Source organism: Theobroma umbraticum, unplaced genomic scaffold (assembly GCF_002168275.2).
Source record: "Theobroma umbraticum cultivar Fairchild unplaced genomic scaffold, ASM216827v3 scaffold_12.0, whole genome shotgun sequence".
NCBI classification, from domain to species: domain Eukaryota; kingdom Viridiplantae; phylum Streptophyta; class Magnoliopsida; order Malvales; family Malvaceae; genus Theobroma; species Theobroma umbraticum.
In genome coordinates, this window is record NW_018397272.1 from 2559869 (window position 1) to 2583803 (window position 23935).

Below are 23935 nucleotides of genomic sequence, written 5' to 3' on the forward strand. Positions count from 1 at the left end.
GTTCATCTTTCTCATCCAACAAAGTAAGAAGTTTCAGCACAAGCAAGTTATCAGACTCTTATCAATCAAATTCATGCCACTCACTTTCCATATTACAATGGTACCGAAAACCCATAAAAGGAAACAAAAAAGCAAATGTCAACTAAGCTAAGCCTTTTGACAATCATCAATTATCAGAAATGTACAGCAATCAAGAATAATCTACCGTTATAATTATGATATGTAGAAACTTCACCGACATTACAAAAATTTAAAGAGTGTTCTAAACTTATAATACGAACAATTAAACTAAGCAGACTAAAAAATGAACAATTAACAGGAGTCCTCCTATATAATAACAAGATTAAGCTTTGAAATTAAGCTGCAAAGGGCAATAAAGTTAAACCAAACTAACTACAAAACTGAGAATAAAACGAACCGAAATTGAGATTAAAACTTAATGAAAGAAGAAACTTTGTTAAACCTGAATTAACCAGCTAATTTTCATGCCCTAAAGCTTACATTAATCAACGGAGTAACAAAAACCCAATAAAGGAAACAATGTGTAGAACCAAAAGAAATTTAAAAACAAACCAACAAACAAACGAAAGATCCCGCTTGAAATCTCAGAAACCAGATCTAACCCAATTTCTCAAAACCCAAACAGCATCAAACTAAAAACTTTAATAAAAACATGGTTAAAGATCACTTCTTTTAAGGAAAAATCATGACCCATCAAATCTGGGTGGATTTAGAAGGCCAAAAATTGGTTCAATTAAGCAAGAAAAAAAAAAGGGGAAATGGAGCAAGTGAGGAAGTATGGCACCTTTTCGAGGATCCCCAGGTTGAAAATTGGGGAATCACCTGAGAAAAGAGTGAGCTCTGAAGGAATTTTAGACCTTTTTCTTTTGGTTACATGAGAGAGTGTAGGGAGTTGTTTCTTCTGTTTTCTGTTTTTCTATGGGGTGGCAGTGACTATTTCATTTTTGTTATTTCCGAAATGGGAAATCGATCTCAACTTGCTTCGCGTTTCCCAAGAGGAGAAAAAGCTTTCTTCCCGTGCTCTCTTAAATCTCATCGCCTGTGTATTTTATTTTAATTTTACGTTAATTTTTTTTCTAAATATTTTAATATTATATGATATTTAATTATAAATCTTTTAATTTATACCAAAAACTTCATAAAAGCAACACTCTAACTTATCTTAAACTTCCATATAATTTTACTTATCTTAAAATAAATGCAATTTTATCCCTGTACTTTTTTAATATAGTATAAAAATATCAAAATTAATGGTGAAAGAATATTTTAATTTTTAACCATTTTTTAACTAAATTAGAAAATATACTAATAAAATTACGTCATTTCAAATAAAAATTGTAAATTTGTTCCATCGTTTTAAATAAAATGATAAATTTGACTCATATACCTTATTTTCTTTTCTTTATATTTTTTAGTAAATAGAAAAAAAAAGATTAACCGGATTATGAATTATAAACTTCAATATAAGTATCAACAAAACAACATAAAAATGCTTTCCAAATTAGTAGTATATTATAAATAAATTGAGTACGTAGCTGAAATAATTGATTATATGGAGTTAAATAAAGATTTTCCTTTGCTTGGGAAAAAAAATAAGCACATTTTTATTTTTGTAATTATATTTTTCATTATCTATGGTCGGAAAATATCAAGACAAGTTACGGGGTTAAATTGAGACCCAAGAGCACTTATATGAAAGTGTATAATTTTACCAATTGAGTCAACATGTTGACTTAATTGCATTCTCTAGTTGAGTCATAAGATATTGGGATGGCTTAATTGCATTCTCTTTAGACTTGGTGATATCGATGTTCAACATCTTCAGTGCTTCCATGGCTTGCATGGACAAAGTCAAATATAATTGCAATAAAATGAGCTTGACTTATCCTTTGCACATACATATGAAGGTACCCATCATGTGTTTTTGTAAGAGGTGTAAGTTCTGTTCCATGTCCAAGTTACCCAACCATGTGCATTTCAATATTTTAGTATTTTGTCTTTTTTTTTTCTTCAAAAACCAAAGCTCAAGCCAATGTGCATCATCATTCATGGGTTGCACCATGTTAGAGTTTTCAGTTCTGGCTTCACAAGCTTCAGAGTAGTAGACTGTACACCATAAAAGTAAGATTTGGCTAATGGTGCAATGGAAGCTGCTGAGTTACTCTTCCGCTTGTTAATATTATCTTCCTTTCATCATCTTAGTACAATTCCCTTTGGATTTTCCTCTTATCACACCATATAAACCTCCAATGTAGTTAGGTGAGATAAGCAATTACAGGACAAAACTTGAAATAGCACAGATTAGATCATCAGGCAAGAGGGCAATAAGCAGACAAAAGGCCCAAAGCAAACTTGAAATAGCAAAAGGGGCAAGGGACAGAACGGGCACTTCACAAAAAGATATAAGTATCCATTCAAACTTTCGGTAAAGTTGAAGGAGTGATACTACGAAGTCGAAAATTCCTTTCTTTGTTTTGCTTTCACTTTGTTTCCCAGGGCTAAAACTAACCCAAGCTTTGTATTCTTGCTCCATTTGTATCTTTTCCCTTCCTTCTCTTTCCCACTCTAAACCAGGTGCCCTCTCTCTCTCTCTCTCTCTCTCTCTCTCTCTGTGTCTGTGTTTATAAAGGAGTTCAGTTTCATGCTGGGCAGTGTGGTCTGTGATGATCATATTTATGAATATGATTTTTTTTTGTCGTAAATACAATAAAAACGTAGTTTTCTTTTCTGGGTTTCAGTTGTTTTTTTTTAATCTTAGCAAATGCTCTACATTCTTTAAAATTAGCATGATATTGATTATTGAATTGCCTGAAAAACCGTGTAGAGTAGTGAACGCTTTTTAATGATGGTGCAAATGAGAAAGCAAAGCTTATTACACTAACCACACAAACCATTTATAAAATTGTTAACGAAGTTTTGTCCTTTAACAGTTTTGATAACTAAATTTCCTCTGCTGCTCAGTTATCTTTTAGTTTATTTTCATATTGGGTTATTGATTTTGACACAATCTTTAAATTTTGAATATCAGGAATTCATGAGTTTGGAAAGCCAATGACTGCAGTTGAGTTGTTGGGTTTGAGGGTTTTATAGGAAGAAATGATTCTTTCAGCGCTTTTAACTTCTGTTGGGATCAATCTTGGGCTTTGCTTCTTGTTTTTTGCACTATATTCTATTTTGAGGAACCAGCCAGGTAACATCACAGTATATTCGCCTCTTTTGTTTAATGAAAGAAAAGCTCAGCAGCAGGATGAATTCAACTTGGAAAGATTGCTACCATCTCCTGGTTGGGTGAAAAGGGCATGGCAGCCCTCTGAAGATGAATTATTGTCAATAACAGGCTTGGATGCTGTTGTGTTTATGCGCATGTTTATCTTCTGGTAATTCTGAGGTGTTATGATGTGACTTTTTTTGCTAAAATAGCAGTAGCACCTGGAAACAGGTAGTACTATATAGTTATTCATTCCTCTTAGCTGATTTGTAGCTTTGATCTCAGAGATTTTTCCCATTTATCAAGCCATTTTTTTCTGCAAGATAGAATAGGCTACCCTCTCTGAGGTCAGTACTATATAGGTGCGACTCTTTTAGCTGAGTTATGGCTAAGCAAAAAGGTTGTCATAGAATCATAAGTTGTGACTTTCAACTTGGCTGGAGCCTATTTAGTATAAACTCATAGTAATGAGATGACAAAAATCCTTTTGATAGCAAGACTTGTATATGACTTCAGCTAATTAAGCAACTCCATTTAATGGACTGTGGTCTCAACTTTGTTCTGCTTGTTATGGTTATAATTGAGTCATCTGGACTTTGGTTTTTGTGAGTAAATGTGTGATAGACTCGTATCCCAACATGTAGGAGTATCTTTTTTACTTTTATTTCAAATTCAAAATCAATTATTTTTCCTAGAAGGAAAACCTTTCTTGAATGCATTTTCAATTGATTTGCCTGAAAGAATGAACATGATATTTCTGTCACTTATTAAAGCACATCATTTTACTATTATATTCTTCAGAATCCACCTTTCTGCTTATCATCTTCAATTCATCTGGTTTTTTTTTCCTTTTTCCCTTTTTAAATGCAGTGTGAAAGTGTTTACCTTTGCCTGTATCATTGGAATCTTTATTCTTCTGCCAATTAACTTTTTGGGGAACCAGTTAGTAGATGATTTTTCTGATTTGCCAAAGAAATCTCTGGATTCTTTCAGTATTTCAAATGTCGATGATGGTTCAAACAGGTAATTGTAATGTGGTTGGTTAACATACTTTCAATTCTTGATGCTGCAACTCTTGACCAATTATAGTTGCGTGGAAGTTGAAGAAAAAGGTGCAGCTGAGATATGATCAAAACTTTACTTATCTTTTCATTTGTTGTTGATTGTTAAGATTTCTGTCCATAAATTCAGGATTAAGTGTCACGCATGATAATTCACCATCTTTCCAGAATGTTTCCTCCCCGCTGGTTTCTCATTTCAGCTGTTTATTTCATTTATAGAAGAACTTCTTTTGAAAGGCTGTGAATCAGAGTTATTGTTAGATGTCACAAGTTTATACAAAATTTATCATTTCAAAACAGGCATTTAGAATCTTAATGTTGAGGGAACGTTGATTAAAAGTTTTTGCCATTCTCAAGGTTATGGATTCACTTTTGTGCTGCCTATGTTTTCACTGGAGTTGTCTGCTATCTCCTTTATTGTGTAAGTGATATTTTGTGTATGTTCCTCTGCTGATGCCATCAAATTTGTTGATTTATGGGAAAAATTAACATCCACTGAAGCTTTAATTTGGGTGATACTGCAATTTGCAGGAGTATAACTATATTTCATTGAAAAGAATTGCCTACTTCTATTCTTCCAAACGTCAGCCACATCAGTTTACAATATTAGTTCGTGGTATTCCTGCCCCATCTGGGAGCAGCTTCAGTCAAACTGTTGAGAACTTTTTTATCGAGTATCATCCTTCAACTTATCTTTCACACACAGTGGTTCGTCGAACAAGCAAGATTCAAAGTCTTATTGTAAGCATCAGTGTTAATGTTTGATTGACTCAGTCATCCTCTGATGGTTACTGTTTAATTTGGAAATCATAATTGTTTACTTCTTGGATCATGTTAATATACTATGTATGAGTTACTAATCTGAAATTGTATTATATATTGGTTTGAAACCTTTAATTATGAAATTGGACTAGATAAATATTTAAGAAATCAAATTCTTTTATTATTGATCAAGCTAACAAATTTGAAAAACTGAAACCAACTCTGCTGAAAAAATCTGGTCAACCTCAATTCATTTTATTTCATGTAAGTAGTAAATATTAATAAATTTTTAACATTAACTCTTCTGATAAATTAAATATGTACCTATGAAATGTGCTAAGCTATATATGCAATTGAAACTGATTATGAGTGGATTGGTTATTGGAAAGATGGCCCTTAGAAATTTTAGTTACTGTGATACTTTCTAAGGCTCTATGATCAATGTACTATGGGTGGTTTAGGACAAAAAGAATGTTGTCATAGGTATAAGATTGAAACTTTGACTTTTGACACCAAATTTATCCAGCTTTTTCCCTTTCTGTTTTGCTATTCTTTATCAGAGTTTTGACAATTACATGTTATTGCATGTAGAATGATGCAGAAAAGCTATATAGAAAGCTTGGTAATTTAAAAGCAAGCAACTCTCAACAAAGGTTTATGCGTGATGGATTTTTGGGACTCTTTGGACGAAAAGTTGATATTGCAGACCACTATGAGAAGAAGCTGCAAGATATAGAAGACAATGTGAGACTAGAACGATCGTCATTGGCAGGAGAGGTTTGTGATGTTCTTGTGTGTATATGTTGGTCTCTTAACCGAGGAGACACCCGCATCAATGCATACTGAGTTCAAATTATCGAACAAATTATATTGTTGAGCAGTGACAATCTCTGCTGAGTTTGAGAACTGTCTGAGCATATAGACATCTATGATCTGTGTTTATATCCTGATTTAAATACAAAAAATAATATTTGATGCACCTAATCTTCCTTATACCTTTCAAAACTTGCTAGGAAGTTCCTGCAGCTTTTGTGTCATTTAAGTCAAGGTTTGGTTCTGCAATAGCTTTGCACATCCAGCAAGGGATTAATCCCACGGAGTGGGTTACCGAGCGAGCTCCTGAGCCCAAAGATGTTTACTGGCCTTTCTTTTCTGAATCATTTATGAAAAGATGGATCTTCAAGATAGTGGTGGTTGTTGCATATATTGCTCTTACAATTCTATTTCTTATTCCAGTTGTAGTAGTGCAAGGTCTCACTCATCTAGATCAGCTGGAGACTTGGCTCCCCTTTCTAAAAGGCCTACTGAGTTTGTAAGCGCATATTCTTCCTCTTTTGCTTTTCAATTTTCATGCTTATGAAAAAAGGCAGGCCCTTGGTTTTTCAAGTTGTCTTGGCATATAGAAAAACCTTATTTGCGTGTAATTTTAGTGTACTGGATATGGTTCTCAGTATTTTATTAGGATTGATAATGATTGAAAGGTCTGTGGGTCAATTACCATCTCAGAGGTTTAAATTCCAAGGCATGGTTTTTCAATATGTGAAAACTTTGCCCCCTCTTTCCCCCTTTAAGATCAAGCAAGCATAAATTGAAAGAAACGTTAAGAAACATGCTGAAAGACCAAAGTGTGGTTTTCTAATAATGACAGTGACAGTGTAAATTTCAGGGCTAAGCATAAGACAGAGTTATATGATGATGCTTCACAGAAAATTATCAGCAGCCTGTATGCCCAGTAGTATTTGCTTGGGCATGTGCTGTTTGAAGTAAAATTGTTGAGTAATAATGCAAAGTCAACCTTTAAAGGAAATAATGGAATAAGGAGCATCATATTATTATTCAGAATAGAAAGCTGTCTAGAGTGCATTTATGTTTGAAAGGATGAGATCCAATTATTAGATAAAAGATAAATGATTGGATGAGTTACTTGTCATTTTTGGTAATTGGTAGTATTTCCTCTGCTTCTTTATTAGTTATCATTAAATTAGCTATATCCACTTGTTCAGGTGGATTTAAATATAGATATGTTGATTCACAACATAGTACTGAATGTGTGATTCTAATATTGCAGGACTTTCGTTGGTGATTTGGTTACAGGATATCTCCCAAGTCTCATTCTTCACTTGTTCCTATCTGTTGTGCCACCTATTATGATATTCTTCTCGTCTATGCAAGGATATATATCCCACAGTCAAATAGAGAAAAGTGCATGTACAAAGCTGCTATGGTTTACCGTGTGGAACATTTTCTTTGCAAATGTACTATCAGGATCAGCACTTTATCTGGTCAATGTCTTCCTTGAGCCCAAGAAAATTCCCAGCGTGCTAGCTGAAGCTGTTCCAGCACAGGTGAAAACACAAACTCTCTGATAGTGCACAACCTCCACTGAATAATGCCATGGAGTTTCTTTATATTTTTTAAGTCTTTTTTCCTTTAAAGCATTTGATGGTTCAGTCCACAAACATGGTAATCTTCATAATTACTTGCTCCTGGTCAAGAAACAAATGCCTAAGCCTTAATAAATTTTCCATTTCACCACTGCTGACATCAAGGGCCATGATTTGTTGAAAGTTTTATGGGCCTTTCGTCCCTGCCATTTTCATGTTCTCATCCGATTTTTCTTTTCTGCAAGTTTCATGATGAGTTTACAAAGAGATTCCCCTTCCTTTGATCCATTGACCTGGTTGGCAAAAAGAATACCTACAAACTGTAAACTCTGTTGGTCTGCTTTTAAATAGGCAAATCCCCCAGAATCAACAGTCTGAGCTGTGACTTGATGTAAAAATTCTCAACATCTACTGCTTGAATAAATGTTTTTGCTGCCTAGGGAAGTAATATATTAGACATTCGTACTGGAATTTGAATTCCTTAGTTGAACTTCTACAATGCCTGCAATTGGAAGAGGCACCTGGTCTAGATTACTAGTTGAGCAAGTGAAAGATGCAAATAATTTAATTTTGAACTATAAAATTTGAGAGAAATAATTTGCCAGATGGGAGATTTCTCTTGGGTTATATGGCACTGGACAAAACTAAGATGCAAAATGATAATGTTAGATCTTGGGTTTTTGCGATGATGTTTTCTTGTGTTGAGTTGTTTCCTCTCCAAAGAGTGGTTCAACTAGAGGTAACCAATCAATATTGATGTTTGGAAAAGCTTCAAATCTTAGTTCTGGTTTGTTTGCTAGTACCACATCCACAACCAATCTACTGACTTTTATCATCCCCTTTCAATAGCTTGTATTGCAGTGTGAACGTGTTGGGTTGAGATTGCATTTCCATGTTATCATTTAGCCGAGAATGATAAACATGAACATTATTTTTCATTATTTGTCAATTACTTGTATTTATTAACACATACTCCAGTATTAATTCTTTGCTTTTGAATCCAATCATGATATAATGTAAGTTCTTTATATTTGTGTAGGCATCATTCTTCATTGCCTATGTTGTGACGTCTGGATGGACCAGTCTATCTTCAGAACTTTTTCGCCTGTTTCCTCTTCTTTGCAGTTTCATGAAAAGACTATTTGTGGGGAAAGATGATGATGATGATTTTGAGGTTCCTCAAATGCCTTACCACAGTGAAATTCCCAGGGTTCTCTTCTTTGAAATTCTTGGTGTTACTTACTTCTTCCTTGCTCCACTAATTCTGCCATTCCTTTTGGTTTATTATTGCCTAGGATACATCATCTATCGCAACCAGGTGAGTGAAATGCCCTTTAACAGCTTGTATCAGATATAATAGAGCAGAAAACGAGGTTCACTTTGCTAAAGAGTCACAAACCTTTCTAGAAGCCACTATCTGCCTCATTTATCAATATTTCTGATAGGTCTACTTATTCACAATCCATCCTGTATATTGATGAAATTGAATTCAAGTTGCTGACATTTTATGCAGATTAATGTGGTTGACTATAAAGATTGAGATGCATGTACCAAGGCAGTACTAGAATTATATGCTTGAGGTGTCTCCTTTTTCAATTTGGCTTGACATAGAAAATATAGAGGTTACTCTTGCTTCTAAATGCAAAATTCTCGAGGAAAAAACAAAAAAAGAAAGAAAATAGAGAACCAAGTAATTATCCCTCCAAAGAACAATATCATCTTTCTGCATGAAACTTTAGTGGTATCTATTAGTATTAGCGTATGAGCTGTAAGTCAAAAACATATTATCTGGATGGTAATACTTTCTTTACTGGATTGTTCTTGACTAAGGGGCTTCAATAAGCGGGTTTATCCGATGGTAGGCTTTATCATTATGGGTGCTAATGGAATATGATTTGAGGTGTCTAAGATGTTAACCCATTAGGATTGTTGAGTTTCTCTCTCAATAATAGAGCACCTGTTCTAGGTTACTAGGTGATGACTTGGCACTTAACGCATGAAGTGATGTAGGTTCTTGCTTTTAAACTTTTCCAATGTTTCCTACCAACATTCTATCATTGACTTTGGGACACATTATCATTTTCATTTTTTTTCCAGTTCTTGAATGTATATGCACCCAAGTACGAAACTGGTGGGAAGTTTTGGCCAATTGTGCACAATTCAACAATTTTTTCCTTAGTGCTGATGCATATTGTTGCGATTGGAATATTTGGGCTTAAGAAACTTCCTCTAGCATCCAGTTTAACTATCCCTCTTCCAGTTCTCACCCTTATATTCAATGAATACTGCCGAAAGAGATTCCGGCCTATTTTCAAGGCTTATCCTACTGAGGTAAAATCATGAACAAATTTACCCATTCAGTTATCTATTTTCTCCTGAATTTAGAAGTGTTTGTAGTTCTCGGTGATGTTGTTTAACTTGTTCTTCATTTTGTTTTGCATTCTTTAGTAATAAAATGAGTTGTCCCTTATATCTTAATACATACTGGGGAATTGGGCTTCTTAGTAGTTGATTCATTCAGATGTAGATTTAGATGTGTAATCAGTTATTTGGTGCCTATTTGTTAGTCTGTTTATTGTCATAGTAGTAGGCCCAGATGTCTAATGTCTTGGCCTGAATATGCTTTGTTTTGTAGTGTTTGATAAAGAAAGATAGAGAAGACCAGAATGATCCAACCATGACTGAATTTCTTGAAAAATTAGCCACTGCATATCAGGATCCAGCTTTGATGCCAGTCCAATATTCAAGAAGTGCTGATGGGCGCAGCTCTCCCCTTCTTCGTGCTGTTGAAGTTTAAAGTCAGTAATTTTTCTTCTTTGTGGTGTTTAGGTATTAAGTAGGCATGCTAAACTTCAACAATATACAAACTCTTAATAGTTTGTAATGCTAATGAAACAAAATTTCTTCTGTCCATAAACCGAAAAAGATGCCCAGTCTGTATGTTGTAAATTGAATCATGATAACCCAATTAATGAGTGGGAGCATGACAACTTTATTTTTCTGCCCAAGGTGTTCTTCACTTCTGTATCAATATAGTAGTAGAATTTCTCCCCCATTAGCTTCTTTTTGTAGTTTCTGTTGTGGCTACGGCTGCATTAATATATGGCTTATATTCAGCATTGACTTGAGGCTATTTTCATGCTTTATAATTCTTGAATCCTGCATGTGCTAGTGCATCATTTCGATATCAAAGTAGATATCGTCTTGAAGGAGCTGAAGCATTCCAAAGGACTAATTTCATCTGATCCCTTCCAAGGGAGGTAATCAAAGATCATGTGATGATCTGACTAAACCTTGTCCATAGGCATTCGTTTGATTCACACACACTAGGCACTCATATAATAATTTCAGAGATAGTTTTGAGTATAGATAGCATAGGTTGAACACAAACTTTGATATCTGCTAAGACTATGTATCATGCTTACTGAAATTAATCTGAGTGTCTTGAGTTTTCACCACCAATAGATGCCATAAAGGTTTTTGTACTTGTTTTCTTGGATAAACTAAAAGTTGATTATCACACAGAAACGTACAAGCAAGAAAGTCTGCTACAAAAGCAACAGAAGGCAAAGGTCTCACCAAACCAGACAAGAACAAGTTAGTCTGTAAAACCTTGGGTCTTTTTGGAATCAAAAGTTGGCAGCAAACAAAAAGCAGTATCTTGTCCTTCTCTTGAAATGGTCAATAGGAGGCTAACAATTTTGCATTTTATTGCAACTTTGAACGAATTGTTTATAGCTGCAAATCCCTTCTTGATGACTTCTATAATGAATAGATCAACTGATTCTTGGGTCATACCTTTAATTGAGACATTTTCAGCAACTTATGTCTTTAAGTTATTATTTCTTGCTTAATAAGTAACATTTTTATCACCAAAACAAGAAATAAGAAAATGGATTAGAGAATGTGGGTTCTTTTGTTAAGCTCTAAATTTCTTGCTTCATTTGATATATTCTCTAAATTTTGAAGTGGAAACCATGTTTTAAATTACACAATAAGAAGGAGGATCAAATGGCTTAAAGTTGTAGGCCTGTTTTAATATTCTTTTAGGCCTTGACCATGAAGAATATTTTGATCTTCATATTTGAGGAGACAATAGATTTTCTGTTGGCCCTCCACGTGGAGGCACAACCATGGTCATTGACAGTTTCATGCTCTCCTAGTTTAATCAACTCTTAATTTTTTTCTTAATGATAATTATGAAGCATCATAAATAATACACATGGCAGCATGAGCTAGTTTGCACAAAGGTCAATCCCAAAATTTTGTACTCTTAAGGGATATTACTAACATTTATAGTTATTTATTTGGTAGATTATTTTAGGGTATAAATAAATTTATAAAGTGATAAAAAGAAAAACAAAAGGTCTCATTGGTGGTTAACTTCAATGATATAAAAAACCAACATAAAAGACACAAAAAGGAAAACTTTGTCTCATTAGGGAACTTTAATAATCTCAAATTTCTTGGTTATAGCAGTACAATATTCCCATACATTCTTTTATCAGATGTTGGTCAACTGCATATTAAACATTAATTAATTTTGGATTGATTCTCAATTTACATTTAAAATTTCAAACCCTTTTAATTGAAATTCAATGCTTATTTAGCTTTGTAATTATAATTAACCTTCTGATACGTTTTTAACCATATAAGTTGATCATTATTCAATGAATAGTTCTAGTATCTAATAGGATATTCTAATCTTAAGACTATTATTCTACCATACTATAAACCATTTTGTCATAACCATATTGATATTTTCTACTCTTTCTAAGAACAAATAAACCAGTTTTCAGCTTGATTCATAGCAAATAACCCTTTACAATGCTTCACAGTGAGCACTCATTTGGAACTATTCCAAAATGTCATTTTCTCTACTTAAAGAATTGAATAATCAAAACCCCATCAAAAATATTGAAATCAGTAAACAAGATTAGTCAATCATTTAATCAAAAAGATTTAAGGGGAAAAAAAACTTAGTAGTAAAGATTGTATAATTAAGTAATGTTAATGTCATCAGCATTAGTGGCTAGAAGACTGGAACAAGCATATTGGCAGTGGAACTTTGTAAGAATCGTTTTGTTTGACTCATATCAGCAATGACAAGAGCAAAGGGATCATTGGCTTACTTGCTTTGTACTAGGGGTTATTTACCCAAGGTAATTTCCTTGACCTCTTGCGGCCCTGAAAGTGACATTGCAGGCTTCCTTTCACACTATGAATGGAATAACATTTGCCAATATCACACTTCTGTCAAGTTTGTGGGGTAATTATTCCATGGAAAAATGAGTGCTTTTCTTGTTATTTAGATAGCATGTGAAGACAGAAGAATGTAGAAGTACCATTTGGATATGTTGAAGTTCCAGGACCAAACATTCATATCAGCAATCTCTTGTCTGATAAAAGTTGTCCATGTTTAAAGATCAAATGTTCTAAGCCATTGAGAGAGTGGCTAGTATGAAAGGGAAGAAGTCACAAGTATCAGTTGCAGATAAAAGGAAAATGGGACAGCAGATTCAAACATTGTGGAGGTGCCAAATGCACCCCAAATAACAATTCAATGATTAGAGAAATGTAGATTTTCATTTGATTTTAATGAAATCCGGAAACTGCTGGTTATGTACTGTAGTAGCCAATACTTCTCGGCTTGCAAGTGAATATAATGGTTTTTCTTCCATTGTTGGATATCATTTTCACTGGTTTTAAAATGCGTCTAGTTTTCCAAGGCATACAAATAAAAAGGGTACAATAAGTCTCTTTCAAGGCAGTGATGAATTCGATGTTCCACTGTTAAAGCTATTAAATTATTTGCAGTATGCACTTGTCTAAGAAATTCAACAAAGGTCCATAACAAGTGATGACTCATTCAAGCTTATATTTTGATATTAAAAATTGATAAATATTGTTTAAAATTAAGTGTTTAGAACTTACCAAATGGAAGCAAAGATTCTCTTTGACTTGGTCAGGACAAAATTACTTGAAATGCATCAATCATCTAATCAATTCAATATATATATATATATATATATTTTCTTCCATGATCATCATGCAGAGAGCGAGGAACATCCATGTGTTTTGATATGGAGCCGAAATTGAAAAAGAACAAAAAGGTATGAACAAGCATTTGACCTTTTCAAATCTCTCTCTTCTCATTTGACAGGATCTTCACTCTTTCCATATAAATGCTGACCAACAGACAGAACCAAAGCAGCATATCATCTGCCATAACTGAAATAGAAAGAAAACTCACTTGATATACCAAAAAAGGAAGAATTATGGCTAGGAAAAGAAAGGCTGGTCCAGTGGTGGAACAGAAAGATGTAACTAGTGAGCAAACAATGGCTTGGGATGAAATGGTGAAGGAAGCTGCAGCAGCAGCTGCACTGGGAGGACCTAGGAGAGCTAGGAAGCGATTTGTTGGTGTCCGACAAAGGCCATCAGGCAGATGGGTAGCCGAGATTAAAGACACCATACAGAAGATAAGGGTGTGGCTAGGCACTTTCGATACTGCAGAGGAAGCAGCCAGGGCCTATGATGAGGCTGCTTGCTTGCTTCGCGGAGCCAATACAAGAACTAACTTCTGGCCTTGTTCTCCATCATCTAATTCAACCCCAGCTCTGTCTTCAAAGATTACTAATCTCCTTCTCCAAAGGCTTAAAGCAAGGAAAAATCCCTCTGCTCCTTTGCCTTCTTCTCCACCTATCAACCAGCAACCGATGCAGCAAGCAGAGAAGTATAGAGAAGATACAACAGATTTCTTGGATAGTCAGTTTCCTGATTTCCTTAATGATCCTGAAGATTGTTACATGTCAAATGATAACATCAATAATACAACTGCAAATGCTGCTGGCTACTTGACAACAAGTCTTGAATCATGTTTAACTGAGAATGAAGATTCTTCAAGAAGAGTATTGTATTCCGGTTGCACTTTCAGCGATGCGGCTCAATCTTCCAGGTTTGCTGGTGATGATGTGGGAGAGGAAAGAGATGAAGATGGAGAAGAAGGCCATGATATGGGGGCACTGGATTTCCAGTTTGTGGATGATATTGGAGCATCTTGTTACTACTCACCTTTTCAGATTGCTGAAGAGATTGAGGTACCAATGGAGCCAGAGAGCCTTGGGGATGAGCCTTCGATTATTAGTGCTGCCATGAAGAGAATGACATACGAACGCAAATTCTCAGCTTCTCTCTATGCTTTTAATGGGATATCAGAGTTGCTGAGGCTAAAGCTTGGTTCAGAAAATGTCATGGGGAGAGCAACATCTGAACAATTAACAAAACTTGAAAATGCATGTAAGAAGAACAAAGGAGAGAGGACTCTGAAAGAAGATGATACAGAAATGATGGGAACAGAACAGGCAAAAAGCCCACAAACTTCAGTGGAATCTGCAGGTTCAAATATGGCGTTTTCATCTCCAAGTTCAGTGGAAATGGGGGCTTCTTCAGCAGGAAATGATGGTGAATCTCTTTGGAGCTCACTTGACCTTCCACCCATCTGCTTTGTCAACTAACACATATAGGATCTTCAGCTCATAACTTAGATATTCATTCTATTTCATGCAATGCTGATCTTCAAGCGTGAGCAACATTTTGCATGTAGTGATTTCTGCTTCCTTTTTCTCATATATGAGCAACCATGAAAATTGAAGAATTTAGAGTTAAAATGTACTTTTCACACGAAGTATAATTAAGGCCTGGACAAGGGAAATCTTGATCCCAAGCTTCCATAAAAACATATCTTGATTACCTGCTATTTTCTCCCAGAAATAAATCTTCTGCGTTGTCCCGATTCATTATGAGCTATGATCAAGGTTTGCCCCAGAAATGGTTACCTCCAAATGGTGGAGTTAAAAAACCAAAACCAAAGTTGGATTCTGTTCAAGTTTCATGATAAAATTCGCTTATTATATCACAGACAAAGTACCATCGTCTGGCTGCTCGTAGAATTACTTCCTAGTTGCATTCTGTAGCTAACACAATTTCTCATACTTTCAGTTGAATGCTCAGTTGCTGAGTTTTTCACAGATAAATCCTTCACATTTATACAATGAAGGACAAATGATTAGCTACTAAATGCTGAAACTACTCCATTAACAGTGGAGTGGGGAGAGACACAACACATGTCCCACCCCATCAGAATTTTTTACTTATGTAAACATTAATGCATAATTTTCGAGACCCAAAGAAACACCCATCCAAAAGACCAAAAGGTTAATTCTATCATATGATAATTTATAAAAATTTCCCTTTGGTTCCATAATATTGTGGAAACCCTAGTTATGATTAAGGGCAAACTGTGTCACAAACTTGGACTAACACAGTAATTGGCCAACCCTAGCGTTGAGGACTGACTCCACAATCACCCATCTAAAATGGAGGGTTACAAGAAAAAAGTGAAGGTTTAGTCAAACTAAAAAAAACAAAAAGAAAAAGTGTTATATACATCAAATGTTCTTATTCACATGCATCATAGGAGATTCATGGACAAGGGTCCTTGGAAATACAGCCTTCTCATGCTAGAGGACCCGGAGCTGCGCAAGAAATGCAGCACAAAGATCCAAGAAGAGAAACTGAGGCCCGTTAACCCTCTGAAGATCCAACAGATACTTCTCCTCACGAGTTTTGTAAAGCTGTAAACAATCATAGCAGTGAAAACATATTAGCACTTTTATCAGAGGCAACAAGAAACTCCTAGCATCAGCTGCAAACACCCAATTTTCTCGTAAAATTCCATTTACTATCAGAGTTATCAGTTAGACAGTACCTGCACTTCAAACTTGACAACATTTGGCGTCTTGATAACACCATCATTTTCAATAATGGTTGATTCATCCCCAAAGTAGTGATTATTGTTTACAGGATTGTCAACCATGCCTTCGTGATGACCAGGAATGCTTGGAAGCCACCTACACTTCATGTTGTAATGCCCTATCTTCTTCCAACCGACATTGAGTTCTTGCAGCGCTTTGAGAACTTCAGTCATGATTTCACGAGGATGGGCCCGAGACTACAAAATAAAAACATTGAAAATGATAATCAAAAAATACAATGTCTACCTTTGGTGCGGGTGCATCAAAGTAACTAGTCCCACTATTGCTACTGCACATGTCCTACATACTGAATCTAGTCTCAATCATCCCAACTTTTCAACTAGTAAAAGTATCAACCACATTTCTCCTGCTAGTTCATTTTTTCATATGGCAGTCATTATTTGAAATAAAAACACAGACCTTAGAATGCCCATCAATTGATGTCTAATCACTTAATTAACTACTATCAGATGTAATAGCAGGTTGGATCTGTGCAGGAAAACAGCTTGAAAATAACAAAACCTGACCTGAAGTCCAAGAGCCCATTTCCTCTCAAGGCCCCTTAAACCCATAGCTTGATAATCACCATATCCTGGAAGGCGGTGTCCAACAGCTGGAGCAGAAGGTTCACTTGGATGCATGCGATTGAAGCCAGATTCCTTTAATGAATCAAAAGAACAAAAAAAGAGTTAGAATTCAACTAAATATGAAAGTCTGCAAAGGAAGAAGAAAGATTATATCAATCAATAAATGTAACAGAATAGTCCAATCAACAGGGGACTCTATTAAATCATGAGTCAATTTTTTCCATGAGTATAATCAGTTCGATGGCATGAGCAGCTTCAGATAAGCAATGTTAATCGATTCAATAACATGGGCATCTTCAGATAAGCAATGTTAATCAATCCAATAACATGAGCAGCTTCAGATATTGAAAATAAATTTCAAAAGTACAAATAAAAACGCACCATAGTTTCTTGAAACTCAGCTCCAAGATAACCACTGGAGACTCGGAATCGATTGTCCAATAGTAAGTAGTAAGCAACAGTTCCCTGGAAGATGCTCAATGCATAAGAAGAACTGCTTAAAAAACCATGCAAACAAGGAGTTGAAGAAGTTCAAACCTCATTTTGAATTCTGTTGCGAAGAGATTCAACCAGATGGTTCCTTTCAAATCCCATCCTCACCACTTCTTGAAGGATTTCCTCATCAATCTGTAATTATCTTTCAATCAGGAACTAGCACATGACAAAATAACAACTAACAATTATTAAAGCATCTATTATAGCAGACTTCAGAAGTTTTCAGGCATTACCATATGGCTGCAGCTGAATCTTAAGACATGAAAAAGAAACTACTCAGGCAAGGCTTGTGCCACCAACCAAAACAAGGATGTTAGGGTGTAAGGAATAGTAGGAAGTAACTTATTGGAGCAATCCCATTCCCAAGAGTCAAATGACGAACAAGGAGAGAACTCAATAATTAAAAAAGTATCCCATTTTAACAGTAATAGCAAGAGTGCTCAAAAGGTTTGTTTTCCACATGACACAAACCATGGCATCACATTGTAGCAAAACTACATCCAAAAATGGAAAATGTTCAGAGCTTTACAAGGACATGCAGTCTAGGCAAATTTAATCAACCAGAATGGTCAATTTTCACATCAATCCATTTCGGGGTTAATAAAGCAGTATATAAGCAAGTGTATTTACAACTGAAGTTGACAGTAGGATTAAAAATCAACAACCTTTTTTGCTTGTTGCATTGTATCTGGCGGGGGAACAGCTAAATATCTCGGAAGATGAGCTTGAAACCACGGGTGCTGGCGGATCTCAGGTATGGTCATTCTCTTCATTGGATCAACTACAAGCATTCGTGGGATCAAATCTCTAGCACCAGGAGATAAATGGCTTGGAAGAGTGTATATACCACCCTGAAGGACAAATAATGAAAAATTGAAGGTATCAGCACTTTCAGGAGTTAAGCAGAAGTAAGAAACACGAAAAAAAAATCAAATTTGGAAATTATTGAGAGAATTAAGAAACAAACAAGTGAGGATCAGATGAGCATAACCAAACAATCAAGACTGATTTGTCGCCTTTCAAAAAAAAAAAAGACTGATTTGTCAGAGAGACATAAAAGACATATCAAACTATGAAAATAAAAAAGGATGCCGCTTACCTTTATTTTCTTAAAGAGGTTGGGAATGTTTTCATCATCAAAAGGAAGGGTGCCACAAAGAAGTGCATACAATATCACACCACAACTCCATACATCCACTTCAGGTCCAGCATACAATTTCCCAGAAATAACCTATAAAAATGGAGATCAATATGCATTAGAAAATGCCATCATAACATGACAAAAATTTTCTATTAGATAAAAGAAGACTAAACAACCACCTTTTCATGACCATAAATGTAAAAAACCCATCATTAATTTTAATTCACAAAATCCATACCTCTGGGGCAGCATAGTTTGGGCTGCCACAACTTGTCTTCAGAAAATGGCCATCTCTCATTATGTTGCTCAAGCCAAAATCGGCAATCTTCACATTGCATTTAGAATCCAAAAGCAAATTCTCTGGCTTAAGGTCTCGATGAACGACCATATTTCTGTGGCAGTACTCCACCCCAGAAATTATCTGTTTCCAAACAAAGATTTAGTACAGTCCAATAATTTATCAGAAGAAAAAACAAGTAGATGAACACTAATAAACAAGAATATCCGACAACACCTGCTGAAAAAAGTTTCGAGCTTCATCCTCCTGCAATCTTCCTTTCTCTACAATATAATCAAAGAGTTCTCCAGACTTCACATATTCCATAACTACAAAAATGTCTGTTGCTGTCTCTATCACCTCATAGAGTCGTATGATGTGAGGATGCATAAACAATCTCAAAATTTTGATCTCTCTTCTAACTGCACCAAGAAAATAGGGCTCTAAATCAATCATATACAGTTTCACTACTCTATGCAAGAATTCATGCACTGAAGATTTACACAAAAGATGGGTCAGAGAAGCTGCTAAGGGTTTTCATCTTCGTTTCAATCAATGAATTGTTTCTAATATAACAACAATAAAATTAAAATATTTTATCATTTACGAATCAATCACTTTGGTATTCAAAAAGAAAAATAAAACCAAAAAGAACCTAAAAAATTCAATCATTTAAAATAACAAACTTAACAAATCATGTAATTAATAAACAGTAAACTAAAAAATCACTAATTTTGTTATTCTAATAAAATTATATTCTTATTTCTCAAGGTTTACATTTTATTCTTTTACTTCAACCACCAAACAAAACCTAAAAAATTTCATTAAAAACCAAAAACATATAAAAAAAATAAGTCAAAACCAAGAAAAAAAAATTATAATTATGAGTAAATAACGGAATATTTTTAAAAAAATTACCTTTTTCCTCCATTTCCATATTCTTAATCTTTCTCCGATTAAGAATCTTAATAGCAACCTTATGACCAGTCAAAGCATGTTCAGCAATTTTAACCTTTCCAAACGAACCAATACCAAGCGTTTTTCCAAGCTTGTAATTCGGTAAGACATTATCCACTCCTCTTCCTCCTGATCCATCCATTTTGTTTCCTAAACCAAATCAGGAAAAAAAAAAAGAAGAAGAATCACTATCAAAATCAAATTCAAAATCACAATCAAGCAAAGCAGAGCGTTAAAATCATGAAGATTAATTACAAGATTACCTAATTTGATTGGAGCTGCCTGGGCTAGGGGTTTTCTTGGTGGAGAATCCGATCGGAGAAGAGAAAGAGCAAACTAGAGAGAATACGAGAGTTTACAAGGATTTTTCTTATTGGTCCAAAAAAGGGCCATCTTTTTTTGATTGGGGAAGAGAATTCGTTGCCCTTGGGATTGGACGGAATGACATTGATGCCCCCTTTCTTTTTGTCGTACAATCTTCGAGTTTGAAGGGGGATAGATTCGACGCGGGATTTCATCGTTTTATGAGGGCAAATCAGGGATTAAAATTTTACAAGTTATTTTTTACATAACAAGAAAACGAAGTGAAATTCATAAAAAAGGAATCCGCAGTTGAAAACAAATTAAGTGTTTGCTTTATTTAGAAGAGGCGCTACATTCTCATTTGTGGGTCAAACTATTTTTATTTTTTTAATATACATATATCTGGTTACATAAATTATAGCTCTGGAGAATTTAATTTTAAATAATTCAAATTATTCATTATCGAGCCTCAATTAAATCAATACTAGTAGCATTATTCAAATAAAAACAATAAAGGTAAATATGCGAATAAAAGATAAACTTAGTTACATGTCAAAAGGAGAAAAGATTTGGATGAGGTGGCATTCACACATCAATCGGACAGTAAGTTTGGCTTGTTTGATATGGACAAAACAAAATAATAGTTTTACTTTTATTATTATTATCATATAAGTTTCCTTCAAACTAGTCCACCTTGAACTTGAAGAGGCATTTTTCTGTCCATTTGCTGTAACTACTTTTATTAAAAGGCAAAAGTTGACTACAGGGTTTGTGCAAATCAAACATAAGATTATTGGACAGTGAATGGCTCAGAAGAAGAAAGAATCTTAAAGTAATCATGCATGTTTTCTCCCTCATGCTTACAATAACAAACAAGTTACACCCAAAATTAAACAATTTACAGACTTGGTATTGTTCTGTAGGCAAAAGCTCTTAAGTGTGATGTAAGGGATACACTTCATCTCATAGAGGCAAGGCATGCTTTGATTCCAGGAGCATCATAAAAGGCACATGTCCTAATAATCTGGAATGGAAGCGAAGCGATATCCTTCAGCTCCCCTCCAAGAATAATATGCTATCCGAGTCTCGTAAAAACCTGCACCATACAAGTTCCAAATCCATCAAATGTTGGTCAATCTCTTTTGCAGTTTGATATTAGCTGAAGATGACTTCAAGGCAGATCACTAGAAGCTTGCAAGAGACATCAGAAAGACAGTTGATAAGTTTTCCCAGAATAGTTTTGAAAAATCTATTTGTCCTGCAATGCTGAAAAACTGATTTGTTGTGTCATATCATATGCCATTGCTTCATGCACTATTTTTGGTATGTAATTCCTAATTGCAGGAACGTTCATTCCAATGCAGGGCATGATGAAATAAGTAGAGTGTGTGAATAAATGCAATTACAATTTTCTTGTTACAGGCTTACAGCTTGCCGGATAACTGGTTGTCCCCTGGTAACTAAAAGAAAAAAGAAAAGCTTCACACTTCACAGTATGTTAGGGAGGTTGGAATGCAAAATGGTGCAATAAAATGAGGGGGAAGTAAAAAAGAGTAAGGAAGAGGTAAGCACGAGATAAGTTAGCATCTCTTTGACAATAATGTCCTAAGTATTTGGGGCACCTGAGCATTTGATCATTGGTTGATGCATGATCCCCCTACTTAAAGAGCAGGGTTCGAGTCCCCCTTCCTCCAAATCCAAAAAAAAAAAAATGTCCTTAGTATTTGGGTGAAAACACAATTATAGGGCATAAAACTGAAAGTACAAAAGCATATTCATCTTTAAAAGATAAAGTCAAAAGAAGAATTTCTCCCACTAAACTTCAAGGAACTAGAATAAAAAATTGAGGATTTGAATGGAGATCTTCTGCCCGTCCTAAGAGGAGAGTATTTCAACCCCTTTTCCACTCCTCTCATATCCTCTCCCTCCATCCAAACAGGGGTAATGTCATCTTCGATGTAAACTTCCCAAAGAGCAGCAATACAAAGAAAAGGAGAAAATGCAACATTCTATGACTACGAATAACCACAACATCAAGGATCAATACTTTAACATCAGATGCTTTAGCAATTTCATAAAACTTCCCAAGCATTTTTCCCAATTGATCTACTCAAGTCCAGTCAAACAAACAGCTTACTTGAAACATATAAAATATGATTTCACCATCCCACCTTCTCCCAAAAGCTAAAAATGGTAAACCAACATGCTTGTCCGGGAAAGCAAATCTAAGAGCGCAATATAAGTATCCACAATCGGCATAAAACTTTTGGAAGGAAGACAGCATAGTTCATCAAAGATGTAAATGATCAGCCATTCTCTTCATGCAATTCCTAGCAGCTCAATACTACAGCATTCAATTATTATCCAAGGACTCTTAACAACTTTCCTCTTTGAGAACCCTGACTTACCATTTCTTCATTAATTAACAAAATATTATTAATTTATGATATCAGTCATTATGGAAAAGTAAATTAAGCATGACAATGAGAAATGCTTTCAACTTGTCAAACAAAAGCCCCATTTCAAAGGATAAGATAAAAGCATAAGTGAATACTTTTTATTCACCATTTGGTTAAAGCATTTATTGTAGAATCAGTTGTGTACCTGGAAGGAAAGTAAGAATCCCGAGGATTAGAAGGCCATAGGCTTGTGATTTTTCTCCTCCCATATGCCCGGTGAAGATGAAAAATGAAAGAAACAGAAGCAGGGATCCAAGGCAAAGCAAAAAGACAGCAAGGGCAATGGACTTCCATGGGATTTTATCAAAGGCTTTTGGTGTATAATCAAATCGTGGGTCATATCGCCTTCCTTCGTTTGCATCATATTCATTTTCATCACCAGCCAAAGGAGTGTAACGAACATTACGCCTAGACGACATATTAGTTAAACCCTTAACTAATTTCTAGGATACTTTGCAGATAAACCTGAATTGTCTAAGCCAAAAAGACAAAAAAATTTCTCACTTCAGATATCCAATAAAGAAGTTAAAAGAAATACACGAATAAACAGTATTTACTACTAAATCCAACAAGGAACTAAACTTTATTCTTGCTTACAAGCCCACCTGATGACCTCTCAAGCTCAAAATCCAAATGCAGAGACCAAGCTTAAGAAACATAAAATTGAGCAGTTTGATATTCATTATCTCAATAAAAATCAGACCAATTAACATCAAAATTGCAGTTTTTCCTTTTGGACAATTTAGGAGCCAAGATAAAATCATTAAACAACCAAAATTTCTCTTTTTTCAGTGTTCCAGCAGAAAAGAACCTAACTTTGAGCCAATATTAAACTGGGTAATCATCAAATAAAAGAAAAAAGTTGAAAGTTTAAATGACCCAGAAACTAAAATCCTAATATAATTCAATTCTCAATAACCCCAGTGGCAAACAAATTTGATTATTGAAAAACAAACGAAAAAAACAGAAAAATAAATAGTAAAGATAAATACATAAAAAGAGAGAGGAATGGACTTACAGAGGAGAGAAGGAGAATATGATAGCCAATCTGTTGAAGAAAGGAATAAAGCAAAACCAGAGATGTTGAAACTTCAAAGCAAAAATTCAGAAGAGAGGTTATGGAATTTTCATTTGTTTTAATATGATATGACGTAAGTACCCTTGAGATTTATTTGATTATCATGTAGACCCCCAGCTGGAACAAGGGTGGATTTTGTGGAATCAGTGGGGGTATATTTGGCTAAAACAGTTTACAAGTCTAATATGAGTAGTTAACTTTATAATATATACTTTATACATAAATTTTATAAAGTTTTAATTATGATATGCAAACAATCAAATAATCAGCTCTAAAATTCTAGCACTGCCAAGCTTTTCTTTTCTTTTATTTTTTAAAGAAAATAAATAATCTATCAATCTAGGATAAGTTTAGTTCTGGTATCTTTTCATGTTTATTAAACTCAA

General features: G+C 34.7%; 4 protein-coding genes across 9 annotated transcripts; 2 read left to right on the top strand and 2 right to left on the bottom strand.

The window, feature by feature from the left end:
• The first annotated feature begins 2427 nt into the window (after positions 1-2427).
• HYP1 (hyperosmolality-gated Ca2+ permeable channel 2.3) lies at positions 2428-11229 on the top strand. Of its 3 annotated transcripts, XM_021442041.2 has the most exons (12): positions 2428-2595; positions 3050-3398; positions 4100-4252; positions 4648-4711; positions 4822-5031; positions 5644-5829; positions 6066-6364; positions 7121-7397; positions 8476-8754; positions 9534-9767; positions 10072-10234; positions 10962-11229. In XM_021442041.2, the coding sequence occupies exons 2-11, from the start codon at positions 3118-3120 to the stop codon at positions 10231-10233; spliced, it is 2145 nt and encodes a 714-aa protein (XP_021297716.1). In that variant the 5' UTR covers positions 2428-2595; positions 3050-3117; the 3' UTR covers position 10234; positions 10962-11229. The 3 variants fall into 3 exon arrangements, with proteins under 3 accessions (XP_021297716.1, XP_021297717.1, XP_021297715.1); XM_021442040.2 differs by lacking the exon at positions 10962-11229 and having other exon boundaries at positions 2432-2595; positions 10072-10489; XM_021442042.2 differs by lacking the exons at positions 4100-4252; positions 10962-11229 and having other exon boundaries at positions 2430-2595; positions 10072-10489.
• A 2444-nt stretch (positions 11230-13673) lies between these two features.
• On the top strand, positions 13674-14953 carry LOC110426774 (uncharacterized). The gene has a single exon (XM_021442076.1). It carries the CDS (start codon positions 13715-13717, stop codon positions 14951-14953), a length of 1239 nt encoding a protein of 412 aa, XP_021297751.1. The 5' UTR covers positions 13674-13714.
• A 675-nt stretch (positions 14954-15628) lies between these two features.
• Positions 15629-20166, bottom strand: KIN11 (SNF1 kinase homolog 11). The gene is made up of 11 exons (XM_021441871.2): positions 19973-20166; positions 19671-19859; positions 18990-19174; positions 18714-18896; positions 18434-18565; positions 18000-18185; positions 17377-17466; positions 17221-17304; positions 16780-16911; positions 16207-16449; positions 15629-16072 (listed from the first exon to the last, which is right to left on the bottom strand). Exons 2-11 carry the CDS (start codon positions 19849-19851, stop codon positions 15959-15961), a joined length of 1530 nt encoding a protein of 509 aa, XP_021297546.1. The 5' UTR covers positions 19852-19859; positions 19973-20166; the 3' UTR covers positions 15629-15958.
• A 614-nt stretch (positions 20167-20780) lies between these two features.
• On the bottom strand, positions 20781-23626 carry LOC110426675 (transmembrane protein (DUF872)). 4 transcript variants are annotated; one of them, XM_021441957.1, is made up of 3 exons: positions 23490-23626; positions 22617-22936; positions 20781-21108 (listed from the first exon to the last, which is right to left on the bottom strand). In XM_021441957.1, exons 2-3 carry the CDS (start codon positions 22888-22890, stop codon positions 21029-21031), a joined length of 354 nt encoding a protein of 117 aa, XP_021297632.1. In that variant the 5' UTR covers positions 22891-22936; positions 23490-23626; the 3' UTR covers positions 20781-21028. The 4 variants fall into 4 exon arrangements, with proteins under 4 accessions (XP_021297632.1, XP_021297631.1, XP_021297633.1 ...); XM_021441956.1 differs by having other exon boundaries at positions 22617-22945; XM_021441958.1 differs by lacking the exon at positions 23490-23626 and adding an exon at positions 23077-23095 and having other exon boundaries at positions 22617-22945.
• Between the last annotated feature and the right edge of the window lie 309 nt (positions 23627-23935).